General features: G+C 54.2%; 1 protein-coding gene across 2 annotated transcripts; it reads left to right on the top strand.

Moving 5' to 3' along the window:
* The first annotated feature begins 770 nt into the window (after positions 1-770).
* PDE4DIP (phosphodiesterase 4D interacting protein) lies at positions 771-26,981 on the top strand. Of its 2 annotated transcripts, XM_061345469.1 has the most exons (37): positions 771-2,210; positions 5,423-5,542; positions 7,264-7,383; positions 7,618-7,710; positions 7,817-8,032; positions 8,571-8,729; positions 9,123-9,236; positions 9,460-9,597; positions 9,906-10,085; positions 10,379-10,573; positions 11,463-11,606; positions 12,658-12,736; positions 13,270-13,358; positions 13,540-13,656; positions 14,086-14,223; positions 14,557-14,669; positions 15,419-15,546; positions 19,303-19,394; positions 19,516-19,667; positions 19,769-20,084; positions 20,171-20,339; positions 20,462-20,578; positions 20,663-21,119; positions 21,354-21,589; positions 21,820-21,871; positions 22,185-22,402; positions 22,774-22,950; positions 23,467-23,676; positions 23,850-23,981; positions 24,106-24,225; positions 24,305-24,482; positions 24,564-24,688; positions 24,910-25,011; positions 25,192-25,748; positions 25,822-25,960; positions 26,080-26,126; positions 26,418-26,981. In XM_061345469.1, exons 1-37 carry the CDS (start codon positions 1,062-1,064, stop codon positions 26,448-26,450), a joined length of 6,921 nt encoding a protein of 2,306 aa, XP_061201453.1. In that variant the 5' UTR covers positions 771-1,061; the 3' UTR covers positions 26,451-26,981. The 2 variants fall into 2 exon arrangements, with proteins under 2 accessions (XP_061201453.1, XP_061201452.1); XM_061345468.1 differs by lacking the exons at positions 19,769-20,084; positions 20,171-20,339; positions 20,462-20,578; ... (13 more) ...; positions 26,080-26,126; positions 26,418-26,981 and having other exon boundaries at positions 13,276-13,358; positions 19,516-19,704.
* The last annotated feature ends 31 nt before the right edge of the window (positions 26,982-27,012 follow it).

Here is a 27,012-nt window from a genome sequence, read left to right on the forward strand (position 1 = left end):
GACCAGGAGGTCCTGGTGCGCGGTGTCAGGGGAGGGACCATGCCCTGGAGTCCTTCGGCTGGTGTTGGTTCTGCCTGCGCCTGTCTGCCTGCGCCTGGTTCTGCCTGCGCCTGGTCTTAAAATACCCTCAGCAGCCCGGCACGGTGCCAGGCAGGATCTGGGGGCTGTGAGGGATCAGAGCAGCATGTTCCTGGCAGCCGCACAGCTCTGTTTGTGCTGTGTCTTGGTGGCACATCGCTGTCCTCAGCAGCCATGGGACACCAGTGCGTGAGCTGCCCGCACAGTGGTCCTGCCAGGGGACCCCGGTGTGTGCCCACTGCGTAGCACGGGGCGCCGTGCAGGTACTGGTGCATTGGTGCAACACATCCCCCTGCGTTGCTTGCTGGGGGTGGGCATTGGCACTGTCATTGGGACGAACCCGGCACTGACACTCGGTGGTGGCACTGGGACAGACACTGGCACTGGGGCCGCGTCCCGGCAGTGGCGCCGTCCCCAGCAGCTGCAATCTCTCGCGTGTCCGGGGCTGACACCGCACACGGGTAACAGCCGGGCCTGCCGCCTACACATCCCGGCAGGCGCAGCGGCTGCCGCGCACGCGTGGGTGCTGTCATCGGCCGCCATCTTGAAATCTGAGCCAGAAGCTGGGCGCCGCCGTGGCAGGAGCATCGGCGGCTGCGGGGGGAGGAGCGGCGGGGCCTGTGGGGCACGGGCAGTGGGGCAGCCCGGGGTGAGGGGCAGCCCCGGGGAAGGGGGGTCGTGAGGAGAGAGGGGCAGCGTCGGAGGGTGGGGAGCTGTGAGGAGAGGTAGGCAGCGAAGGGAGGGGCAGCCTGAAGAATGAGCAGTCCTGATGTGGCTGAGCTGAGATAGGAAAGAGATGTTGCAGGGTGGGATGTTTCTGTAGCAGCAGGAGTCCCGGCGTGTTACCCACCCTAAAAGGGGGGGAATTGATGGGGTGAGAAAGGAGCTGTACCCTAGGAGATGCACTGAGTGATCAGTTAGAGGCCTTAGCAGGGTCTCTCGGGAGCCCCAGAAGTAGGTTTGGGTGCCAGGAAGGAGGGAGGATGAAGGAAACTTGCCGGATCTGTGCCCGAGAGCTGTGCGGCAACCAGCGGCGATGGATCTTCCACACAGCGGCCAAGCTGAACCTCCAGGTGCTGCTCTCCCACGTCCTGGGCCGGGAGCTGTGCCGGGATGGCAAATCCGAGTTCGCTTGCAGCAAGTGTGCCTTCATGCTGGACCGCATCTACAGGTTCGACACAGTCATCGCGCGCATCGAAGCCCTCTCCATCGAGCGGCTGCAGAAACTGCTGCTGGAGAAAGACCGCCTCAAGTTCTGCATCGCAAGCATGTACCGCAGGAACAATGAAGACTCTAGCACAGATGACAGAGCTGGGGATGGGACTGTGGACCTTTCTAACCTGCCTGACGCGCGGTATGCTGCCCTCCTCCAGGAGGACTTTGCTTATTCTGGGTATGAATACTGGATGGATCAAGAAGAGCACAGCTTGGAGCCACACAGCTGCCATGCTTCAGAGGGAGTGAGCAACCGCCCGCGACGCTGCCGTGGCTGTGCTGCGCTGCGGGTGGCTGATGCTGACTACGAAGCAATTTGCAAAGTGCCACGAAAGGTGGCCAGAAGCATCTCCTGCGGGCTGTCCAGCCGGTGGTCAGCCAGCATGGGCAATGAAGAGTCATCTGTGTGTGATGTGGCAGAGTCTGCCAGTGCCAGAGTGCCCGTAGATGGGGAGAGCATGGAGGAAGGCACACCTGCATCCTCTGTCGAGTCCCTGGACACGACTGTGGAGGCAAGCCCTCCACAGCAGAAGGATGAAGATGCAGATAAGGGGATGAAAGGGAATGGGAGGTGTGATGACTTCTCAGATGACCGCGTGACCCCAAACTCTTCGCAGAGTGGGAACAAGCTCGAGCTTGCCCTCAGTTTGATCAAGGCTTTGGACTACAAACCCCTTCAGAGTCCTCGAGGCAGCAGGCTACCTATTCCTGTGAAGTCCAGCTTGTCCTCTGCCAGGCTCAGTCGTGATTTGGCAGATGGCAGTGCTTCTGCTGGCTTAGCATCCACTGGATCTGCCTTCCTGAATGCAGACAGAAAATCCTTTTCCAGAGCTCCTTTGGGTGTTTCCCTGGAGATTTCTGAACTGCAGGAGCTGTGGGATGACCTCTGTGAGGATTATATGCCGCTGCGGGTACAGGTAGAGGTCATTGTGCTGCTGTTCTATTGAGCAGCGTCCATGCGGCCTGACACTGAGCCCACTGGGGATTCTTCTGTGCTGAGATAATACAGATAGCCACGTGTGGCTGAACCCAGGGCTAAGAATAGGCAGCTCCATCCTTTTTAGGTGTGCTGCTCTCTCCTCTGTCATTCTCCTGTCATCTGTTTCCTCCTTGTGTTCTGGGAAATTACACCCTTCCCTCTCCCATGAGCTCTCGCTGTCAGTACCACCTGCTCTAAGGTGGGTCTAAGGTCTTTGTGTGCTTTGTTATCTTTCTGCTGTGAAAACACCAGTTTCAGTTCAGCTTTCTCTTTAAGAAGTCAGTGTGACTTTTGCCCACAATCAGAGGGAGTGTTTTAAGCTCCTGGGCATGTGTTTTCCAGCAAATGTGTTTTCTTTGTGCCTGGGTAATGGTTCAGTGTGAGGAGTGCCTGCCTCCAGAGCCGTGTCTCTGCACATCAGGTCCTCAACCTGCCTAACGTGCAGATCCACACAGGGACCTGTGGCACATGCCCTGAGGAAAAGGTGTTTTTCTTGCAGGTGAATTTGTGCCAGAGGATTTGTGCCAGTCTGATAATGACTTTAGGGTTGGTATTCTAGATAATGGGTTTATTTTCTCATCCTTTGAAAAGACTCATCAGTTGGCAGCAGGTGTTGCTGAGAGGTGATGAAAGCTCATGCTTCTGAGGGACTTCTTGGTGCTGTTATTCACCTTGATGGTAGTCCTTGATGCAGCTCCAGATTGCCTCTGCTTTGCTGGCTTTAATGAAATTTTCATTAGCATGCAGTCAAAAAGCTGAACTTGTAACTCCTTTTGTCACTTTCCTTAATGAATAGAAGGCCTTAGTCAGCTTCAATTCAGGAATATCCATGTCAGCCTAATTGCATTCCCATTAGCAGCCTTAGTGCTGTCTAATGCTGTAGGTAGCCTGGGGGATTAGAAAAATGCTTGTTTATTGCTATGGCAACTATGGCTGTACTGAATTATGTTTCCTGTTCAGGCAGTGCTGCTTGCTGTCCTGCCTGCCCGGGCGTTCCCCAGAGCTGTGTGCTGTTTCCACAAGCCTGCTCAAGCAATGATTCAGGGAGGCAATGTAGAAAACCTAATTTTCAGCTGGCGCACAAAGGCGTGGTGCTGGCAGGCGGTGGCTGAGGATGTGGAGCAGGGTGTTGGTGCTGCTCCTGTGATCTGTGTCACCTGCTACTAATTTTCACTGCTGGGGATATATTTACAGCATAAAATTAGGTTTTCTCCTGCCAGTGTGGTGCAGGCAGCATTGTACATTCATGGCTTAGCTCTGTGTCACGCACTGCCATCCTCGTGGGAATGGTGATGGAGGAGTTTCTGCAGTCTCTAGCCTCTGCTGTCTGACCATCCATGCCATGAATTCATCCTGCAGGATTTTTTTATTGCCTGCTCCTTGCTGTGGCAGCAGCAATTGTGGTCTTCAGTGCAGGTTCTGGCTGAAGGGGGAAAGGGCTTAATACTTTGGATGGCTTTAACAGCAAAAGTAAGAAGTTAGATGCAGCTACTAGACTCAATAGTTCTTGTATAAATGATTATTTCTCTTTGTACAAACAGCACTCTTTCTAAAAGTCAGGTCCTGCTGTCCAGTGATACATATGCATCAGTGCCTTTCTAATAATGTGAAAGGAATATATAGGACCACAGTTCCCTTATAGCTTTTGAGAAACTGCAGTTCCTTAATCTTACTGCTGTAAGCTACAATGACTGAGAGCAATCTAGTGTTGAGGAATCTGATCTTGTAGGTACTGTCATCTTGGGCATTTTCTTGAACCAACGGTTCTTCCCTGTCATTGCAGCTGCAGGAACGTGCCACCAGACCAAGCCTTTGTCAGGCACACTCTTGCAGCTGCCTGCCGTGCCATGTTGGCAGCAAGGGAGGCGTTACTGCACTGACAGCCAATCTTTTACCCACTGTTCTGGGTAAACGGGAGTTTGGCAAGCTTAGATAGTGCCATGAATATTATTTTTAAAGAGGTGTTCTGTGTAGGTTAGTGTGTTCGTGCATTGCTGGAGCTGTGCTGAGGAGACATTGCCAGTAAAATGCTGATGCAGGAGAAACTGCTGGGGAGCCGTGCTCCTGACATGGCTGCAGGGAAGCACGGGAGGCAGCTTGTGCTTTAGAACTTTGGACTCTGGAGATGGCTCTGCCTTTCTTTTCCCTGCTCTTAGTTTTTTTTGCAGGCTTTCTGCTTATTTTTCCTTAGAATGTGCAAATTGTGAGGAAAGGTGTATTTTCCTTTCTTGTTTTTTCCTTTCTTGTTATTACTATTCTGTTTTCATCAACCATTCGTGTGCCAGATTTCAGCAGCTCTCCCCGTCTCATCCAAAGCCTCCTGGGTGGGCATATTTTAAATTACCTGCTGTGACTGTTCAGGTTTTCACTAAAATCTTAACAAAACATCAGGGTAAAGGGAAGCATTGCTTCTGCTTGAGAGGCTGTGCACAGCCCTGGGGAGCTCCCCTGCACTGCTTTTCCCAGAGACAGTGTTTCTGTGGCTGCTGAAGATGAGGATTCAGTCTGATGGGGTTAATCAGAGCTGACTGTTGTTCTCCCTGTGCTCTGCTGCCTGGAGCTGGTGCTCCTGTGTGAGCTCTGAAAAGCTTTGCTGTGTTCTCATAGACTCTGCACTGCAGCCCTGTGTTTGCTAGGGCTCCCACTGTAAGAGACACCAGTACAATCGATCAGTTGATCTTGTGTTGCTGATGATATTTGGCAGTATCGAGCCCTGTGAGAGCTGGGGTGGGTGGCTGGGTTTGGATGTTGCTTTAAGGAGTTAACAGCAGGAGGGAGCAAAATAGTAAGAGGGGATGACAAGGGATTAGTATGTGCTCAGCCAGCAGGGTCTGGCAGGCCATGCATCAAGAAGTAAGCTGCTTCCATTCCCAATAAATGGGTATGTGTCATGAAACAAACCTCAGCTGTGGCACTGAAATGGCTATGGTTTGTGGAGCTGCAGGGAGTTGCACACGGTATGAGTGCTGCTCCCAATTGCATGGGGAGATGCAAAGGAGAGCCCAGCCTTCCACCCAGGTGAAGGGAGGCATGGGCATCATCATGTTTTGGAGACATTCAGAAAAGCACAGTGGGGTCTGTGAAGGCTGGTAGTTGAACAGAAGAAGCCAATGCAAGAATTGAGCCATTTCTTGCTCTTTTTCCTTTCAGAATTTGCAGGATGAACAGCAGCAGCTGGCTCCAGGTGACCCTGCAGCAGGGGAGCACATATCCCATCAGCGTGCTGCAGAGCTGCAAGGCAAGATCCAGCAGGTTGAAGCTGCCAACAAGGTATTTCTTCATGAACAGCAAATTCAGTGCCTAGTGAATCTGTTGTAGTTAGTATTGGAGGGTGCCTCCTAGCCTAGCCAGAGGCATCTGCACCTCTGTTACAGCAAGGGTGTGTGCTGACACAGGATTTTCAGTGTTGTCTGCCTGCTTAAGTTAAGGACATTTACCTTTTTTCTGCAGCTGGGCTGTGTAATTTTCTATGTTTATTTTTGCAAACCATTATGTTGGTAGAAATTCCCACTTGTCTGGTGAGCCTTCTGAAGGAGAGACACATACAGCTGTTTCTCTGTCTCTCAGATATGCACGGATTGAGCCTGGTGCAGGAGAGAAGGGCACCTGCCTTTTGAGACAGCTGCTGCCTTTTTCTGAAGGAGTAAGGGAGATCAGTGCAGGGGCAGGGGCATGTTTTAATTTTGATTTAAAAGCTTTCTTGGGGAAGAAACATGAATCTGAGTTGTCTTGAGGCAAATCAGATTTAACGTGTGTTACAAGGCATAGATGTTCTCAGTTAAGCTCTTAAACTCTAAAGTAAGTTATACCTACTGGGAAAACAGAGGGGTTAAATGGGAAAAAAAAAACATTGGGATAGGATTTTTATTTAACTCTGGAGATGGCTGTAAGCTGTTGAAGCTGTCTGGATCACAGTGGTTAACATGCAAATAGGAGCTCAAGACCTAGTAAATGCAGTTGGGAGTGTTTAAACAGGTTAGGGGGAGTATCTTGTAGAGAAGAGATAATAGGACAGGTGTATAAACTAATGAGCTACAAGAGTAAATTATGTGGCAGCACCAACTGCTTAAGAAATTGAGGCTTGAGTAAGTTTTGAGGAGGATGTGTATCATGTAAGATTAAGAACAAATTTAGAAATGCTAACTAGGAGTTGTGTAAATGCGCAACGTGTGCTGCTTCATGAACATTATGGAGAGAACAGAGAACTGTCCTAAACCTGCTTGAGATGGTAGTCTCTTTAGGGTAAAAATGTCAAAGGCAGAAGTTTCTTGGGTTGTAAACCAGCCACAGAGACTAGTGAGATGTTCCCCTTTGCTTTGCAGCTGTGCTGTTGGCATGCTGGCACTGGCTAGATTCTGCTGTGCTGAAGCCAGAACTTGAGGCTAAACAAGCCACTGATCTGATCCAATGTCAGATTACCTAGACCAGCAGGTGCTGCAAGAGTGCCTGAGTGGTCAAGACAGGAAGAGAAAGGGCAGGAAGACTGTAAAGGGGCATCTGCACTGCTCTGGAGGACTTCAGAAGTAAAGGGGACAGTTTTTAGTATGTGTAGCTTCTTCATGTTGAAGAACTCTTGGGAAATTTTTGGGCTGAAGCAATCCCTTTCTTTTTAAAGGAAAAGACACAAATGACAGAAGCTGGGAAGGCTGCTGGGCAATCCCAGCAAGACTCCTGGAGTATGTGGGAGTCCGTATGGTATGTTAACCTAAGCCTGGTACCTCTGCCCTGAATGGGGGAGCTGCAGTGGAAAGCCCAAAGCACTGAAACAGTCCTGTGGAGGGGCTGAAGGCCTTGTGTTTGCTCACTGGTCTCCACCCAGCTTACACAGTACTTAACATATTCTAGAGGGAGCCACATTAATCTTGATCTAGTGAACACCTGAGCTGTATGAACTTGAGTAAGGAATAGAAGCACGCCTAAGGGTGTTTATGTGGAGCACTAGGCAGGATTAAAAAAAAAGAACAAAACCCCAAACATATTTCTGTTTTCAGTTGTTACAGGAAAAGCTGAATGGTTTGAATTTTCAATTAAAATCTGTCCAAGAAACATCGCAGAGGCAAGATCGTACAATCCAGAGTCTGAATGAGGCCCTGAAGAGCAAAGAGAGCAAGGTAATAGTTCTGGGCAGACATAGTGGTGCTCGCTGAAAGAGGAAAGTGTGTTAGCCCTGTGGGTAGCAGCTGAAAAGGAATGCTTAAGCAATTGCTGGGTATCCTGGTGCTCATGAAATTATTCTTGCAGAGCTCTTCTGTGTGATGCTCATGTCAATCCCCAATGGGGGCTTGGGACAAGAGGGTTTGTGCTTGGTTTGCCAATGGCTCTGCTTCTTATCCTTCGATTTTTAGACAGAAGAACTTTACCAAATCATTGAAGGGCAGAATGAGACAATGGCCAAGCTGCAGGACATGTTACACAGAAGTCATCTGGGACAGTTGCAGGTATGTCCCTGGAAACCCTCAAATATATCAGGTTTCATTCTGCATTCATTTTAAATCCCTCTGGAGAAACTGACCTTTGAGTTTCTGTGCTTCCTGCTCTTGTTAGACGTCGGAGAGCCCGCTGTCACTGCAGGAGCAGCAAATGTCGCTGCTAGATCTTCAGAGCATGCTTTTCTGCACCAAGTTGGAGGTACAGAAACTGAAAAGAGCACAGCGCCAGAAAGAGCATCAATTGGCTGAAGCCAAGAGAGCAGCCCAGCTGCTAGAGACCATGGTGCATGAGGAAGAACAGCAGAAAGAGGCAACCTGGAAACACAACCAGGTAATAAGGCAAGCACTTAGCCTGTAAGTCTCTGGGCTTGCATGACTTATGAAGCACTAATGTAGTCAATACTCTCTTCTCATTCATTATTTCTGCCTGCACCAGTCTGGGCAGACATGGCCAGCCCCTTGTGACGTGTGTCAGAGAGAATTCTCCAGCCTTCTTAGTTACATATCTAGGGGTTTAGAATTGGCAACATGTGGCAAATCTGAGTTTGTTGTCATTTGTATGTCTTTGGCTGGTGCAAATGTTGCATCTCTCTTTGTAATGTTACAAATGTCCACTGCTGCACAGGTTAGCTGTGATCGACTGTAAAGTTCTGCTGTGGCCTGAGCAAGGTGTTTAGATGGAGGGATATTCTGGGAAATGAAAGAAAAAAGAAAAAAAAAGAAATCAAACTTACTCACTATGAAGTGCGCTTCAAGATGTAAAAGCTGTGATGTTGCAGAACAGCTTTGGCTATTTCCACAGCCCCTGTTGCCTGCTGTTTACAGGTTTGTGAGGACTGACTGCCAAGGTGTATGCTTTTCTCTTGCAGGAGCTGCGTGCTGTGGTACAGCAGCTGCAGGCAGAGCTTCAGAACAAGGCTCAGCAGCTCCAGACCGCAGAGTGGGAGAAGTGCCGTGAGCTGCAGGCCCAGGAGCAGAGAGTTCAGCATCTGAGTCAGCACCTGGCTCGCAAGGAACAGCTTCTCCAGGTGAGATGCAGAAAGATTCAAGTTGAGCATAACTAACCAGGGCCCCTGCTCCTCCTTTGGTATTTGATGATGCAAGAGTGAGTCTGTAGTCTTCACATGTGCCCTTTGAAGAAGGCAAGAGATACTTCTGGGCTCCCGATATGTGGAAGAAGGCACAAGTATATGAGTACCTCAGCCCACAGTGATGCCTGGTGAGCCCTGGTAGGCACTAGTCAACCAGCCCCAGGTGCTGGGACTCTACCACCCTTCAATGTGGGGATTAGAGCAGGTGTAGGGTGGTGGTAGTTAGCCCTGATTCTCCTGTGCTGCTGAGGGTTTCTGGCCTGACAGCTGTATTAGGGTGTCACATATAGGAATCAAGGTGTTTGTGAGCTGTGTTTGTGTCACATATAGGAATCAAGGGAGCTTCTGCAATACCAGCAAAGCTTGGACAAGAGCCCTGCAGCCATGAATGCCATGCTGGAGAAACTGCAGCAGCGAGTCAGTGACAGGGATGCTGCTCTGGAGGTGAGCACAGTGTGTTGGTGATGTCTCAATTTTCCCTGAGGCTCAGGCTTTGGGCTACCATCAGTGGTGCAGCCCCAGGGATGATGATGTCTTCTATGTGCTCTTTGTGGCTCAGCCTTCCAGATGAGCCGTCTGAAAGGGAGAGCTAAGGCATCCCACACAGTGGGTGGTGGGCTGCAGTGCCCTGCCACTTAATCTGAGCATTCACTCCCTCTCACCCTAGCAAGCAGTAGATGAGAAATTCTGTGCCCTGGAGAAGAAACAGCAAGAACTGCAACGGCTCCATCTATCAATAAGGGAGCGTGGAACTGACCTGGAGAGGCTGCGCAACGTCTTGTCTAACAACGAGGCCACCATTCATGTGAGTGCTTGTACCTGGGCATGCAGAGTCCAGCCTGGCTGTGGTGTGGTGCTAGACAGACCTTCCTGAATGCTCTGGTTGTTGCTGGGGAGAGCTGCTGCAGGGTGTTGGCCTTCCTCTGGCCTTGTGTGCAGGGCAAGTTCCTGTGTCACTCATGTCTTTAGGTCAGGTGTAGAAGGTGAGTGTAGTGTCTGAAGAGGATGGGGTGAATCTGTGTGACTCCACTAGCAGGAGGCACTGGTACTTCCAGTTTTGCTTAATTCAGAATAAAGCTCTGTCCCTGGTTGAGCTGCTTCTGTTGTCCTCAGAGCCTGGAGAGCCTCCTGAAAGCCAAAACCCTGGAATTAGAGCAGGTCTCAGCAACCTGCCAAAACCTCCGCTGGCTCAAGGAAGAGATAGAGGCCAGATCCTGCAGCAGGCAGAAGGAGCAGGAGGGAATTATCCAGCAGCTGCAGACCTGCCTGCATGACAGGAACAAGGAAGTGGAGGTAAGGCCTTAGCTTGGCTCCCTGAGCCTTCAGCCAGTTTGTCTGCAAAGAGAGTGATCCCAAACCAGAGACTCCTGGCTGCCTGCCTCTTAGGAGGACACTTGAACCTGTGCCTAGTGCTTTGGAAGCTGGCTGCTTTTGACACCTGTAAATACCTGTGTGTGTTGGGATAGCTGTGTTTGCTGTGCAGCTCTCTCAGCTACACCCAGGCTGAAGAGCTGTTTGTCCTTGAACAGCTTGTAGTTTGATGGTAACAGTGTCTCTCCATCTCTCCCTTCCTCCCCCTTGTTCAGGAGCTTACAGCAACTCTGCTGTGCAAGCTGGGCCCGGGACAGAGTGAGGTAGCAGAGGAGCTGTGCTTGCGTCTCCAGCAGAAGGAGAAAATGCTGCAAGATCTTCTCAGTGACAGGAACCGTCAGACCATGGAGCATGATGCTGAAATCCGAGAGCTGCTACAAGCTGTGAGCACAAAGGAGCAGCAGAGCAGAGTGAGTTGTGTGCTGTGCTGCAGTGAGGAAGCTGGGGTGGATGACCCTGCCTTGCATTAAGCAAATAGAAGCTGCTCTCTTGCTGCTGTCGGTGTAGCCTGCTGGAGCTTTGAGTATTGAAGAACCATGTGAGATGCCATGAGCCATTTCTAGGTTGGTTCTAACCCACTGCTTTAGAGCAGCTATGAAGCAGCAGCTCTTGTAGTGTGAGGATTCTGTCATTAGGTGGAGAAGGCAGTGTTTGTGTGTGTGGTGAGGAAGGAGGTGCAGACCCTTCTAGATAGCCATGTTCCTGGTCTTGGGGCACCAGAGGGGCTGTGGAAGCATTGCTGCTACATGTCTGTGTCACCAGAATAGGAAGGAAGACACTCAGCTGTTCCTTGTATAGTACAGAAGTCTGAGGAAGTTCTGCTCATTGCCTCTTAACTTAAACATTAATCAAAGTAGTGCATGGACCTGGGCATGTCAGTGCCACTTAAAGAGCCACTGTTCCCACCCTGCCTACTCTCACACAGTGGGTGCAGTTCAGTGTTACCCAAGATACCTTGTATTGAGTTTCCTTTCATAAAAAGGGGGCTAAAAGGCCAGGCAGTGCCTCCTCCTCATTGTTTGTCCTCTTATCTTTCTCCCCTCCTAAACTGAGAGAGACTGAGGAGCTTGTTCCTCTGTAGGCAGAGGGGCTGAGCCTTGCTGCAGCTGGCTGGCAGGTAGAGATGGGAGGGCTGCAGTGGAGTAACTGTGGGTGGCCTGGAGCAGTAGCTCCCAGGTTGACTTACAGAGCACTTCTACTCTCAAGTGACAGATGAACATAGAGATGGTTTTTCTTAGTCCCTAAGGAAGCTGAGGGACAGAGATCCTACCCTTTCTCTTATTTTTCCTGCTCAATCAGGTGGCTGCTGAGAAGATGGTGCACGCTTTGGCTGAAAGGGGCTCTGAGTTACAACTCCTGCGCCAGCATGTGTTGGGGAAGGAGCCTGTTGGGACCCAGTCAGCTGGTGCCAGCCTGTTGAAGCAGGACAAACAGCCCATACAAGTAAGAATTGTGCACTGTGTTTCTTTGCCTATGACCTCAGGGCTCCAGAGAGAACAAGTTGCCCAGAGGAAATGGTAGAGAGTGAAGCAGGGAATGATAGGAATCAAAGTTGGATCAGGAAAGAGAGTTTATGTAGGAGAAAAATAAATTCAGGAGCAGAAATGCTGCCTGAATATTCTAATCTTGATGCCACCAGCCTTTGTCACTCAGTGTCTCCTTTCTTTTTGATTAGGCAGTGTTTGAATCCTTAGGGCACGTGAGAGTATGAAAGAAATCCACCCTCTGACCTTCCAGCATTGACCCAGTCCTTCCTTGGGCTGGGCTGCCTTGCTGTATTGTAATCCCCTCCCTGACACTTGTCACATTCTAGAGGGGACAAGCAAGCTAATTTTAGGTCCCCCTAATTCTTGGCAGAGACTGTTGGCTGTTTGCTGTCTCTTCCACAATTGGAGTGATATTTTTAAAACAGCTTTGCTAAAAACCCCTTTGAGGGTGAACACAGCTCCAAAGCTATACATATGCCATGCTCCTACTTGAGCAGCTGTTAATGGTTTATTGGTGAGCTGATGCGTTGAACATTTTTAAGCAGCTGTAAACAGGTTGCTCATTTCTATTCCCAGGGTCACAGTAAGCTCTAGAGACTTCCAGAGGCGTGTATATGGGCCAAGCTTTGTGTTTTCCTTCCTGCATGGTCCCTCTGGACCACATCCTTGGATAAAGGGATAGGTCTTCGTAGAGTTTTGATTGAAAGATAGGCTTGCTGCATTTGAGTGAAACCTGTTTAATCCTTACTATGAAGGCAGACACTGCCAGCAGCTTTCCAGTGCCAAGTAAAACAAGGCCAGTGCCCTTTTGCCCACATGCACAGCTTCTAGACTGGGTGCAATTCACTTGTCCCCACTGCTTGGCTAGGTCCCCTTCACTGGTTTCTCCCATTTCAAAGGTGTCAACAAAGCAGCCAGTAGCTGTGCTGAAGTCCTGGAGCTCTGGGGAAGCTGCAAGTGCCAGCTCCCCCATAAAGGTGCAAACCTAGAGGTTTTTGTATTTTTAGGAAATACTGCAGGGAGCTTGTGGAGCCACAGCCATTGCTGGACCCCCACAGACGGACAGCAGCTGCAGGACAGAAGGGGGTGAGTGTGTTGACAGCTTCTTTCAATGTCCCCAAACATGACCGGGCTTTTTGGTGTGTAGGAATCATGGTTATATGAAACTGTGAGAGACAAAATACCTTGAGCAAAAGTCAGTATACTGAAATAAAGCTGTGCCTCCCCTTTGGGTGGTGGTTCAGGGATGTCTAGGGATTGGGAGTATGGGAAAGGCAAGTACTGGGTTTGAGGTGAGGTGCTTCTACTCAAGAGCTGGTGCCATCCAGTGAAGGGCTTTTGACTTTATGGTTCAGGCGGGGTAAGACAAGTGCAACTGGCTTGGGTTTTGCCTTTGGGGCCATGACACCTGAATTTGCCAGGAGTGGGACAGCAGGCCTGGGATGTTGCTGTTGCTTGAGGCTGCTATTTAAGGATCAAGCAGGGAAGAAAAGTGTTTATGAAGAGTGTGATGGGCAGCACAAGCATTGTGGTCTTATCTTGCTGAAGAGGGATTCTGTCTAATCCTGGGGTCAGATCTGATGCATGCTGTCCCTGCTGTAACCAGTCTGTCTTTGCAGTTACAGTGTCAGCAGCAGAGCTGGAGAAGGATCTTGTTAATGCCAAAGAGGAGCTGGAGCTAATGGCAAAGAAGGAAAGAGAAAGCAGGGTGAGCTTGTTCGTGGAACCTGTGTTGGTCTCTCATGCTTACAGAAGATCATTGGGCTGCCTGTTACTGGAGGTTTTGGATCCTCTTCTATTGTGAGGGTACCCCCAGTGAGAGAAATGGGGCAGCAGCTCGCAGTGGGGTGTTTACTGTCAAGTCTCACAGACTTCTCTTCCTCCCCTAGCGAGAGCTCACTGCTCTCCAGTCTGTTGTGGCCACGCAGGAGGAAGAGCTGCAGGTGCAGGCCTCAGATATAGAGTCCTTGACCAGGACCATTCAGATCAAAGAGGATCTCATCAAGGTGAGATAATGTGCTATGCTGGGTCAGTTCTGTCTGGGAAGGCTGCAGAGGAGTCCCTTCTTTCCCCACATCCTGAGAGTAACGTGGCTGGCTCTGTCCATGGAAGGTATTGCTTCCTACAACTTTCTGCGTTCCTTTGGCCAGAAGACAAAGGTGCCAGACCTCCAGAGTGTCGTTATTTGGTTCTTTGTGTACCAAACACCCTTCTTTGAGAGTCCTTTAAACAGAGTGCATGTCCCTTCTCAGTTCCTGCCCTAGGCTGTTGGCTGTGCCTAATATACCCTGGGTGCTTTGGCATTTCTTAGGAGACCTGGGTCTTTCCAAACAGTGGAAACTTTAGGTAGTTATGTTCCAGGGAGGGTTACAAAGGTCCAACTCTCCTTGTAACTGATTCTTTCTTCACTGAACTCTCCTGCTGTTGGTTTTCAGGATCTTCAGATGCAGCTGGTGGATCCTGAAGAAATTCCAGCTGTGGAAAGGCTGACCCAAGAAGTGCTAGTGCTTCGGGAGAAAGTGGCCATAGCAGAGTCACGGGGACAGGAGGCTACTGGAAACAGAAGGCAGCAGGTAGTGTGCCATGTGGGGTGAGCTTGGATGTGTTTACATTTCTGCTGGTGCTCAGTTATGAGGCTTTGTTTTTCAGCCTTTGGCTATGCTGAGGTGTGCTTGGTTTTAGAAGCTGGCTGTGTATGATAGGGGGAGTACAGAGGACTGGTTCACTTTAGCACTTGTTTCAAGGGAAGTCATTTTGGAGTCCAGGGGTGGCAGTGATCAACTTGATCTCTTGGACACAAGCAAGAGAGGAAGAGAAGCTCCAGTTTTGCTGCAGCAGCCAGATGCCTCTTTTGATTTCTGTCTCTTTTTCTGAAGTGTTGCATCTTGTCTTTTCTCTCTAACCAGTTGTTACTGATGCTGGAAGGGTTGGTGGCTGAGAGGAATCGGTTAAATGAGGCTCTCCAGGCAGAGAGACAGCTCTATGGCAGCCTGGTAAAGTTTCACACACACCCAGACAGGTAAGTGGGGCTGCCGTAGCTCCATGCTGCTCTGCTCTGCTGCTGTGACAGGCTGTGATCATCCCGGGGGGCAGTCCCCAAAACGGTGATCATTCTGTGAGTCTGAGAGCCTTCACTGGGAAAGAGGGAGTCTGGGCAAAGAACCAGACAAATACAGTTTTGGGAGTCCAGATTTTTGGCTGTCTTCCTCCCTCAAAAAGGCTGCAGTGGCCAGCTTTAAATGCTGCATAAACTCTCCCCACTGCCACCTCTTGTTCAGGCCCTGAGATTTCCATCTCTGTTCCCTAGTTTATCCCTTCCCAGCTCAGTTTCCCACCCACACTTGGCAACCTTTCAGAGGCTGCTGTCAAATTCCCAGACAACTGTTGGGTTGATAAGGATCTATCTAGGTGCTTATCCAGGCTGCAGCCCCTCAGGGCATTCTCTGTCCTCTGAACTAATCCCTTGCCTTGCATGGAGCTGCAGCCTCTGGGATATTTGAGCTACCTGATAGCAAGAGAGCACGTAAGTGGGGTGCTTGGGTAAGTACTGAAGAACAGCTGTGGCTAGGAGTCCCCTACCATGGGCTGAAGCCTTTTTCGGGGGTGGCTGTGCCCTGGGGAGGTTTAGAGGTGAGGCATGAGCTGGCTGGGGAGCACGCAGGGCCTGTGCCTGGAGTAAGTGCCAGTCCTGGAATGAGGGGCTGGTTTCATTTGTGCTTGCTACAGCCTCTCTAACCCTGTTCCCTTCTGTGTGACATCTCCGGTTAGCGCTGCGAGAGACCACACTCTGCAGGTGGAGCTGGAGGGGGTCCATGAGCTCCGGAGACAGCTGGAAGAAGCTCTTGAAAGAAGCTTGGAGTGTTTGAGCAGGCTGGATTCACAGGGCGCCGTAGGAGGTGGGGAACAGGAGCGTGTGAGAGTCCTACCCCAGCATGCCTTCTGAGCACTGGCGCTCGCCCGCCTGCTATGGAAACGGTTCACTAACTGAGCGCCTTTCTCACTGACTCTGGGAGGGTGGCTGTGGTACTTAGTCATGGTACAATAGAACTGCTGCAGGGCTTCTTTGTTTTAGATTTGAGCTGCTTCGGAAACGGCAATCAGTGCAATCCACCTGTGTCTCGTGTACGTTCCTGTCTGACCCACCCTGGTGGCCACTAATGTATTTGCACATTTGAATCATTCCATTTTAGCTAATTTCCCTTTTACCTCCCTTCTCCTCCCATCCTAATGGGCCAAATAAAGATTCCCTTTCTCTGAAGAAAGTACCAGATGGTCTCTATCATCTCCCAAGTGCATGAGTGTGAGTTTTTGTATTCCCCTGCCATATTTTTAACCCAGTGACATCCCCCCTCTGGGTTGATGGTGGCTGGTCCAGGAGGAGAAGGTGTATATGGAAAAGTGGGTTCCAGAGCCAGAGAATTTGAGAAGGGCCACAAGGCCTGGTGCCACTTGCCTGCGACTCTTGCACAAGTCTTGAGCGTGGAACTAACAATTCATTTGATGCTTAAACCAAATCCAACTTCAGTAGTGATGATTTTTGCTGATTCTTTTCTCTGTAAGCAGTCTCACCTCAGCCTGTGCGTGCCTTCAAGGGAGAGCTCCCTCCTCTTTTTGACAGATGGTCTGGCATGACCGAGACCTGTCCCCGCTCCCACAGTCTGGGCTGGGTCTGCTCCCTCTCTTGTAAGCACTCATCTTGCCCACAGGCTCCACATGCCCCTTGGCCAATGGGCAACACCCTATTCCTGCTTTGCTGGGGACAGTCCTGCTTGGCAGCACTACATACCTTGTCTAGGGCATCTTTCACCTCCTCTGGGAGTGTTTGAGCTGGTGTGAGAGCTGAAAAATGATAGCAGCAATTTTCCAGTGACCAGTGCTTCCCATGTGCAATTGGGCTATGGGTTAGCTGTCCTACTCAGTCACTTCTCAAGGCAGCAGGAGTGTATTTTGTACCTTTGAGTATCTGCTTCTCCCTGATGGGGAAGCTGAACTAGGAGATGATAGAGCAGAAAAGCTCTGTCTTTCTAGGCTGTTACCTGGACCCGTGACTGCTTCACATGGCACCACCTGTCCCATGCCTTGTAGCTGTGCTGAGGTCTCTTCCATGCCTCGGGTGGGGATAGGAGGCAGCACAGCTCTCCCTTCACACACAGCAGGTCAGCGCTGCTCCTCTGGGTCTGCACCTAGCTGCATGGTGAGTTCAGCAGTTCTCATGGCCTGAAGGGATGCAGCTGGTGGCTGCTGGGCAGCTCTGGTACTTGGTTAGCTTTTCCTTTCCTCTCACTTCTCTGTTTAGCATCATCTCATTCTCCTTCTGCCTCTGCCTTTGTAGGAGCCTTAGTGTGTCTCTGTCTTTAACCTTTCCATATTCCCTTCTCCATCCTGGCTCTGATGCCCAGCTGGCTGCCTGGTCCTTTGGGTACCATGGAGCCCAGGACTCAGCAGGGCATGAGGGAAATTTTAGCTGGTGTTCCAGCAGCTCTCATCTCCTCTTGTGTGTGTGTTTTGTGGCAGACCTGTCCCTGTCCTCTGTTAGCATCACTGCTGCAAAGTGCCCTGGAGGGAAGCATTATCCTAGGCTAGAGTGTTCCAACTGCTCTGCTCTGTTCCTTAGGGCCTTCTTTCATGCCTGATATCGCTGGCTGTGCACTCCTCTGCCCTGTGGGAGGACCAGCCTGGGAGCACCCTCTGTCAAACTGTGCAGTGCTTTGTTTCTGTCTCAGCTCTTTGTGGAGGTCTTGCCTTCCTCTCTGTATTTCCCTGTGGGCCTTGTTTCTCTTGTTCCCAACAGTGTGAAGACTTCCAGTGCAGCCAGTGCACCTGGGAGGCCTGTGCCTGTGGTCTTACGCAATTCTTAAGCCATGCAGCTAATTCTCTTTGCCCTTAGGCTTGATGTGAAAGGCAGAGGAGGCTGTGGAAAATAGTTCTGGGGTTGCATCTCCTGCCTCCTTTGCTGGTAATATTCAGAGATCTGAGCAGCCCCTGAATTTGCACCTATCCTCCTGTACTCCTGCTGTGATGGAGGGTTCAAGCACTTGGTGAACAGTAGCCTGTGCACAGACTGCCCAAGGTGTCCACTTCTCTGCTCCCCCAGCATCAACTTCCTCATCTCCTCCTCTTCTTCCCCTGTTGTTATTTTTCCTTAGGCTTTGCTCTCCCTTTTTCTGCTGCTGCTCTGGGAGCCTTTCAGAGCTGCAGGTGAGCAGAGGGGTGCTGTGTCAAGAGGTGGTTCTCCCATGTCCCCACAGCAGTGGTGTGGACTGTGAACCATCCTGCTCTGGTCTCAGCTATGGTGACCCAGCTTGAGCACCATCTCAGGTGCCCAGCAATGCCTGCAGCTGAGGGGCTGCACCCACTCACTCTTCAGGGCCCCACAGGCATTGATTTCTAGCCCTTGATCTTTTGCCATCCAGCAGGTCGTGTCTCTGGGGGCTTACAGGGCTGTGCTTTGTGTATGCCAAATGCCACGGTTGAGAGCTGCTGCTTCACTGTGGTGCTGCTGCCACTTCCAGCTGTCTCTAAGCATTTTCCTCCTGGCACAGTGCTTCTCTGTGGTGTCTGTCCTTGCTCTGTGGGGCATGGGTACTGTGGTGCACAGGCTCCACCACACAGAGTAATGTTTGCCCAGGCTCAGCTCTGATTTTTGCAGCCAGAGTGGATCTTCCAAGTGTGCCATCATCTGTGTGACCAGTGTGCTGTGCAGCTGCCTGCCCTGCTGCTGCTGTGCTCCTAGCTGGTACTCACCTCTCCCTCCCAGAAGCTCTGTGCATCCCTGCTGGTTTCTCCTTCACTGGCAATGTTTAGTCTCTCCTGCCAGCATTTCTCTGTATTCCTGTGCTCTGTGTTCAGCCTTTCCTGGGAGCTCCAGACCTGCCACATCCAAAGCAGCTGCATCTCCAACAAGCTACAGGCTGTGAAACTTGGTCACAACAGCCTCAGGGGATGGTCATGGGCTCTGTGCGAGCTCCCCTCTCCATGGGGAGAAGAGGGAAGGTCAAAGGGTCAAAGAGCAGGCAGGGTCCTGCAGCTGGATGGGAGGAAAGCTGCCCAGACAAGGGGCATAAGGCTCTCCACAACGGGGCCAGGAGCAGAGCTGTATGCAAGCAGAAACACATGACCTCACCTCAGCTCTGTGGGGCAGGGTGGGCCTGAGTCCTCGATGTGCTGGGGTATGGAATGCAAGTGTCCCTTTAGCTTTGCTGCAGTTCTGCAATGCCAGTACAGGGCTTGCAAAGAGCTCAGTGCCATGCATGGCAGCAGAGTGTGAGTGACATGTGCAGCGTGGCTGTTCGTGCCCTCCCTGAGCTGCCCCTGAAGGTGCTTGTGTGTGGTGTGCCCCGCGCTTCTGCCAGGTTAGTGCCTGACCAAGTGCATGTTGCTGCTGGTTGTGGCTTATGAAGTGTCTGCAGGATGGGTGGCATGTATGCACGTGTGTTGGGCCAGCACAAGATGCTGGGTTGAAGCTCCAGCATGCAGAGGAGAGATGGCAGGGCACACAGTGGAGAGACCTCAGTCCTGCCGCAGCACCACTTGTGTATGAGAGCCAGCACTTGCCCTCAGGCTGCCCACAGTGGCCATGGGCATCATCAGGAGGAGAGGACAGAGGCAGTGGTGCCACTGCTTTGAGTGCGCTGTGCTGTGCTACCCCCTAGGTCAGGCCACAGGCACAGACACTGATGATGCCAGCACCAACTTTACCCACAACATCAAGGAGGAGGCAGCCCACGGTGTGGCAACCCAGCACGTGAGTCAGGGCAGTGGGAGCATGGGTGGCAGAGTGCGGCACAGGTGGCACTGCGCCAGTGCTGGACGGTGTTCTAGCCCTTCAGAAACATCCCTGTCACCCTCTGCCTTTGTCCCTCTAGAGCAGCCTCCAGACTCACAAGGAAAGTGCAGGCACTGTGGTGGGGACCACAGCGTCCACTGTGCCAGAGCGGGAGCTGCGGGCAGAAGAGGAGCTGCGGGAGCTGAAGGCGCAGCTGGAGGAAGCCGGCTTCTCCTCCGTTTCCCACATCAGGCAAGAGCCCTGGACTATTTGAGCCATCAGGCTGTCAGCAGTTTGAGGGGTATCCTGCATCCCTGCTGCTGCTTGCCCTTCACAGTGCCTTGTGCCCCCAGGAAGGCGATGCTGAGCCTTTACCTAGAGAACGCAGAGCTGAAGGAGCGGATGGGTGAAGCCACGTCGCTGCTGGAGAACGGGGAGCAGGAGGAGGCTGGGCTCGGCGGCCCCTTGGCCCCTGAGCCGCGCCGGCTGCCGAGGAAGAGCCGCAGTGCCCTCTGGGACTGCCCAGCCGGCGGCAGCGGGGATGCACAGGGAGCTCCAGCAGAGAGGGGAGCTGTGCCCGCCAAACGCCCAGCGCTGGAGGCACGGTCCCAGGATGACCTGGCCAAGAGACCCTGCCCTGGCACCCTAGGCAGAGGGGACAGGAGTTCTGTAAGTGCCCTGGGCACAGGGAACAGCGATGGGGATGAAGATAGAGGTGAGAATGGCGAGTTCACAGTCTGTCTCCCCCCTGGAAGGTGGAGGGCACTGTCCCTGGTGGGAGCTGGCCAGGGCTAGGTGCAGAGCTTCGCTCCCAGGTAGCGCAGGGACAGAGGCAGTGCCAGGAGCTGAAGGACAAGCTTGCTGCCTCGGAGGCCACGGTGCGGGCACAAGCCGAGCAGCTGGAGAAGTACCATGTCCTGCTCCGTGAGTTAAAACCCCAGGCGGGACAGCGGGTCTGTGCTCTGTGCACTGTGCTGTACACGGGGCAGGGGGGGTGAATCCTGTTGGGAGGGGGGGGAATCTGAGCTGATGGTGCTACCCAGCAGGTGAACCCCATGCTCAGCAGCTCAGCAAGCAAGTGCAGGTGGACTTCCAGGACCTGGGCTATGAGACATGTGGGCGAAGCGAGACCGAGGCCGACCGGGATGAGACCACCAGCCCTGGTAAGGAAAAGCGAGGCTCTAGGAATCCCTGTGTTTTGTTCACCCAGCATAGAGAAGTGACACTGTGCCCTATCCCCTGTGCAGAGTGCGAGGAGCCAGATGTATTCAGTGAGCCTAGCCTGGGTGAGGAGCTGGGGATGCCCAGAGCGAGCAAGGCTGCCCAGAAAGCCATGGCCTTGGCAGATGTGGGCGCCCTGCACCAGCACATCCAGGACCTCAAGGCACAGCTGCTCAATGCCAACAAGGTGATCCAGAGCCTGCAGCGCCGCACCCGCTCCATCTCCATCACCAGTGGCTACACCTCTGGCGCCGAGCGACCCCCGCCGGGTCCCACAGCCCTGGGCTCCCCGGCGCACAGCCTCACCGACGAGGACGAGGGCTGGCAGTCCGACGGCCACAGCGCCCTCTGCCCGCCCGCCCTGCGGGCACACCGCGACCTGCAGCACCTGGTGCACCGCGTTGCTCTCCTCGAGGCGCAGCTGCCCGCAGCCAAGGCCGGGGGCTTTTTGCCCAAGGAGCTGCAATCTGCCACTTGGCCGGGGTATGGCCGCGGGGAGCGGGACCAAGCGGGGGGCTGCGGGCGTCTCCAGGGGTTCCCCAAGCTTGGTGACTTCTTGCTGCATGCTTTTCCTGCAGCCAGACTCCTGGGGTGTTTGCACGGCAGGGCAGAGCCCCAGTGGTGGATGGTGCACAGGCTCCCCCCACAGCACCGTCCATGCCGTGCTCTCTGGGGGTCTGGCAGCCCTGTGAAGCCCCCTCTTCTGATCCCTCCTAGGAAGTACAATTCGTTGATCCAAGCGCAGGCTCGGGAGCTCTCCCATCTGCGGCAGACACTGCGGGAGGGCCGTGGGGTGAGCCGCAGCCTGGCCCAGCACCTGCGCGATGCCCTGCGGTCCTTTGAGGACCTCCTCCGTGGCACCGACATTGACTACTACCAGGGCCAGGGCTTTCGGGAGCAGCTGGCTCAGGGCAGGCAGCTGGCTGAGAGGCTCAGTGACAAGCTGGGCACCAGTAAGTACCTTTGCGGGGTGGCACTGCGGGCTGGACATCATGGGGCATGGTGGGCTGGGAAGGGATGCTTTGATGCATTCTGTTGAAGGGTTTGGGACATTTGGGCATCTTGTGTCATGTGGGCTACCCACTTTGATCTGGGCTGTCCTGTCTTGCTATAGGTCTGTTTGGGAGCAGGCAGCCTGGGTCACAGAGACACTGACTAGCTCACCTCTGGCTTGTTTTTTCAGGGGATCGATGTGATGGAGATGATAAAACCAGTCACGAACTCCTGGCACTGAGGTACCTGTTCCGAGGAAAGGCTTGGGAGACCTGTTCTGCATGTTCAACATAGGCTGTCACTGCTTTTGGGGTGGGGATCTGGTGTACCCTTGGGGTCTCTCCTCCAGACAGATGTTCTAGGGCTGCCTCTGCTCTGGGGATGGGGAGGGAAGCCCCAGGCTTGGGCTGGGCACCCCATGATTCAGGGCAGCCTTGCAGCAGAGGTGGGATGCAGCGGGTGGGATGTCATACCGGAGTGTGCACAGCACAGATGGGAAGAGGAGTGGGATGGGGGTTAGTGCCCTGCCAACTCTGGCAAGGCTCACCTCCATAGGCTTAGCCGGGAGCTGCAGGAAAAGGAGAAGGTGATTGAGAGCCTGGAGGTGAAGCTGCAGGAGCGCTGCGAGTCCCCAGGCAGCAGCCGCCCACCCTCCGAGTCATCCCGCTCTGCCACCAGCTCCTCCTTTGTGTCTGAGGGGCTGGAACCCTGCTCTGATGGCGACACAGCCAGCGAGTGCAGCCAGTTCCGTGAGGAGCCCGCCCAGCACACAGGTACTGCAGGGTGCCCAGGAGCCACAGCTGTGGGCTGGGGACACCAGTACCTCTGTAGCATGTGGTCCCTGCAGCAATGGGTGCACATCAGGCCTGGGCAGGGGCTGCCTGTGTGCCATCCTGGGGGGTGGGTACACAGCACCTGGAGCTGCAGGGCAGCATCTTGGGGGGGGGGGGGGGGGGGGGTGGTACCACAGCCCTGCAAGGCTGGGACCTGACCGACCTCGCATGGACTGTCCCAGCCTGCAGGGCCTCCAAGTATGGGGGCTCAGCTGCTTGGGGTGCGCCAGTGTCCCCTGAGGAGGAGGGGTCCCTGCCAGGCTGAGCCAGAGCTGTGTTAACATCTATCTCCATCTCTCTCCTGTCTCTAGGCCTTCACGTTGACTCCTTGTCCAAACCCATTAGTGCTCCCCTGCCTGCACTGGCCCCTGGCATGTCCCCATTCCTCCCTACAGTCCCCCTGCTCCTGGGTTGCTGTGGGAAGCCTGTCTGCTCCCTGGCTGAGGCGCAGCAGGAGCTGCAGGTGCTCCAGAGGCAGCTGGGAGAAAGTGAGCGTGTGCCTCCAGAGTGGGGTTGGTTCTGCCTGCCCTGCATGCCGTGCTGCATCCTCTCTGACCTCCCCTTCCTGCCCTGGGCTTTCTCCTGCTTCTCAGGGGCACTGCTTTATGGCTTGGTCCCATCACTCTGGGAACTTGTGACTCTCATGTAAAGAGGGCCTGGTGGGTGGGATGGACCCAGCCGAAGGCAGCACTAGCCCTTGGATGGGCAGTTGCACGTCCTGGGGCCTCTGGAGAAGGACTTGTTTTGTTAGTTGTTGCGTAGCAGTGGGGCTGACACCCTCCAATTTGTATCATGCAACCAGCAAGCAGAGCAATCTGCTCTTCAAGGGGAATGGGCTTGACCAGGGTGGGAGATGGGTGGTGGGGGATCACCATGGGGGGGACACTGGGCTGCACTGTTAGGCAGAGAAGGGGGCAAAAAGCACATGGCGAGAGTGTGTTGTTCCCGTTCTTCTCCCTGTCCACTGCCCTCCTGCTCTTCACCACTTTCCCTTGTGCATGCAGGTGTGATGCTACCCATGGCACCAGCAAAGCCCACAGTCCCACTGGGCCCCTCCAGAGACGGCAGCAAAGTCCCAGCAGCGCCCTGCCAACACGGTGCACTGCAGAGCCCCAGGGCCACCGAGACCCGCAGCCTCTGGGACATACCCCCTCCTGGCCAGCCACTTTACAGGAGCCTGCCATCAGGGTATCCCTCCAGCCAGAAGCTAACAGGTGAGGTCCATGCTGGAGAAATGGGGGCATCCTGCCTGGGTGTAGGTAAATGGGGAGGAGACCCAGCAGAATAGCTGCGGGACATGGCTCTGATATGGAACAGGTTAAAGGGGATGGTGTGAGGCAGGTGGCACAGCTGTTTCTGCCCTGAGCCATCTCCATGGCTGTGGCAGGGGCAGATCTGCTGGAGGAACACTTGGTGGAGATCCGCAGCCTTCGCCAGCGGCTCGAGGAGTCCATCTGCACCAATGACCGGCTCCGCGAGCAGCTCGAGCGCCGCCTGGCCTCTGCCGGCAAGGCCAGTGGTATGGTGCTGCCCTGGGGCCAGGGCTGCTAGGGCTTTGCACACCCCATTGCCTGGCGAGGGTGCTCGCTCTGTGTATGGCTGGATACTGGGGAAAGAGAATAAGCACTGGTCCCCCTTGGCAGGATTATCCAGCGATGTCTATGCCCAGTCACCGGAGCTGGGGCTGCAGTTGAGCGGGGAGAACAAGGCTCTGCGTGAGGACAACCGGACCCTGCGGCTCCAGCGTGACCACATCTCTCAAGGTAGGGCTGGGCTGCCAGCATCCCGGGGCTGTGTCTCAGAGAGTGGTGGCAGTGACACCTCCATGGTGTCTGTCCCCAGAGCTGGCGCGGGTGCAGGAGGCACTCATGGCTGCTTGCTCCCGGGCCCGGGAGGCTGAAGCAGAGCTGGAACAAAGGCGCGGGAAGCAGCAGAGGCTGGCTGAGGAGCTCGGTGAGCAGCAAGAGAACGTCCGGCAGCTCCGGGACGAGCGGCGCTCTCTGCAGGAGAACAACAACAGGTAAGGTCTGGGGCCCTGTGGCCGTGGGGCCGGCAGGGCTGGTGGCGTGGCTGGCACTGGATCCGTGTGTCACCCCTGCAGGCTGCAGCACACGGTGACGCTCCTGCAGCAGCAGTGTGAGGAGCACCGCCTGCTGCTGCAGACACTGCGCGCAGAGCTGCACGTCTACGAGAACCTCCCTGGCGCCTCTGCCGAGACCCGTGCAGGTACAGGACTCACCCAGCCTCCACCACCAGCCCGCTGCCCAGCTACTAGTCTTGGGGTGCCTGGCCCCTCTGCAACCCTGAGGCAGGCCCAAGCGCTTCTGCGGCAGCAGCAGGAGAGACATGGTGGCCCTGCTGGCAAGCAGAGAGGGCGGGCAAGATCCCATCAGTCCCAGGCACAGAGCCACGACTGTCTGCAGGGGCTCAGATACTTCTTATTCTAGGCTGCTTCCCATCTCCTCCAGTGCGGGATGTTGGCACCAGTTCAGCAGCACCCCTCTTCTCCCCACTGTCCTCTGACATGTCTGTGACCCAGAAGATGGACGGTAGGTCCCAGAGCTTGCCTATGCCTATGCTTCGGGAGCTGCTGAGACCTGACAAACTCATGGCAGCACCCTTGCTGAGCAAGGGTGAGAAGCCCAGGGCAGAGCTAAGCCTCAGGATGGCACAGGGAGGGCCACAGGGGGAGCGAGCAGCGGTCCCACCTAGCCCTGCTTGTTCCACAGGGCGACATGGGGCAGACCCACTGGTGAGGAAGAGTGAGGGCCCAACGAGGGCTCATGTCATTGGCTGCCTGGACACCTACCGGGCCCTGGAACGGCACATCCTGGAGGGGAAGGCGCTGGCCTGTGAGCTGATGTGTCTCACCCGCCCTGCACTTGGGCTGCCCAACCGCCTGCTCCCGGGAAACGAGGTAAAGTGTGGGCAGGACAGGGCTGGCAGTGGCTGGCAGACCATGTTTAAAGTGGCCCCTGAGCCCTATATCAGCCCTGAGGCTTGCAGGGCTGGTAAGCAGCTGGCAGCCTCCAGCTTGGGGGCTGCTGTTGGTACTGCCCTGCAGTGGAGGGCTGGCCAGGGTGGGTCCCTGGATGCAGTGGGATGTAGGTGCCCTGGCAGCATCTGCTCCCGTGCCCCTTTCCCGCAGGCCCTGCAGTGGACAGGCACAGGGCACCTCTGGGGCAGTGCCAGCACCCTGCACGGCATCCTGGAGCAGTGTGTGTCTCTCCTCACTGCCTTCTGGAGCACTGTGCTGCCCATCAGCCCAGCCCAGCACCAGGGCAAGGTGAGCACAGGGGAGGGGCTGGCAGGGTGCTGGAGCTGGATGCTCCCTGCTCATCATGCTTGTGTTGCCTTAGGAGCAGGTGCTACAGGGTGAGATCGCAGCGCTGCGGGCACAGCTCTCTGAAAGGGAGGACGCTCTGCAGAGCACGGCCAAGCAGCTGCGCAGCACAGCACAGCTCAAGGACAGCATGGAGCAGTTCATTGTCAGCCAGTGTATGTGGCTCGGGTGATACCCTGCTGTGGGATGGCAGGGCCAAGCTGGCCTTGTCATGTGCCTGGGGTGGCCCTACAGTGTGGGAACCTCACTGGCCACATCTCTCTCCCCCTCACAGTGAGCAGGACCCACAGTGTGTTGCGCAAGGCTAGGACGAACCTGGAGGTGAGTTTGCCCTGGCAGATAGGGTGGGATAGGGTCAGGTGCCCCTGCCCTGATGCCCTGAGGATGGGCACAGATGGCAGACACACCATGCTCTGCAAGCAGAGTAGTGGATGGCAAGGGGTGCTGAGGAGCCCAGCTGGGTGTAATGTGTGTGTGTGTGTGTGTGAGACATGGGGACCTATTTTCCTTGACTGTCCTTGGCTGCTCCATCCCCAGAGCACAGCAGTCCTCCAGTGCAGGCTTGCTCTGACACCACTCCCTCTTACTGCCCTGTGTGCTCTCTCTTGCCAGGTGAAGGCCCAGCAGGCCCTGCCCGTCGCTTGAGCAGGACTGGGAGCAATACCTCCACTCACGGAACAGCCTGCTGGCTGCTGAGCCATGCCAGGCCGGAGGGCTGGAGAGGACCCTGTCCCTGCTACTCCAAGGGGTGGTGTGGACAGGGGTCTGGGCTATCCAGTGCTACATAGCTAATGGGTTTGGGCTGCTGTGGTGGTTGCATGCCCTCCACCTGTCTCTGCTTGGTATTGCAGCAGCAGCTGCTGGCTTGGGCTTTGCCTGCCCCATGAGTCAGTGCTCACTCCTTTCCACCTACAGTACTTAAGAGTGGGGTGTACAGCCCTCCACATCAAGCACCTCTCGCCCTGGGACTTGGTCCCATTTGTAACCCTGCTGCATACCCATCCCTGCTATTGGATGTATGTATATGTATATAGACAGAAGTATCAGAGCCGCGTTTTGGGGCCTCTCCAAGCATGTTGGGGGCCCAGTGCGGGAGGATGTAAGAAATGCCACATTCTGTTCAGTGGCTGGAGAGTCCCCAATAAAGGTTTCCTGGAGGTTGTGGTGTTTCTGGCATACAGGTCTCTGCAGCTGTGCTCCCCAGGCT

Source organism: Neopsephotus bourkii, unplaced genomic scaffold, assembly GCF_033783945.1.
Source record: "Neopsephotus bourkii isolate Nb327-2 ecotype Australia unplaced genomic scaffold, CSIRO-AGI_Nbou_v1 NB_234, whole genome shotgun sequence".
Taxonomy (NCBI): domain Eukaryota; kingdom Metazoa; phylum Chordata; class Aves; order Psittaciformes; family Psittacidae; genus Neopsephotus; species Neopsephotus bourkii.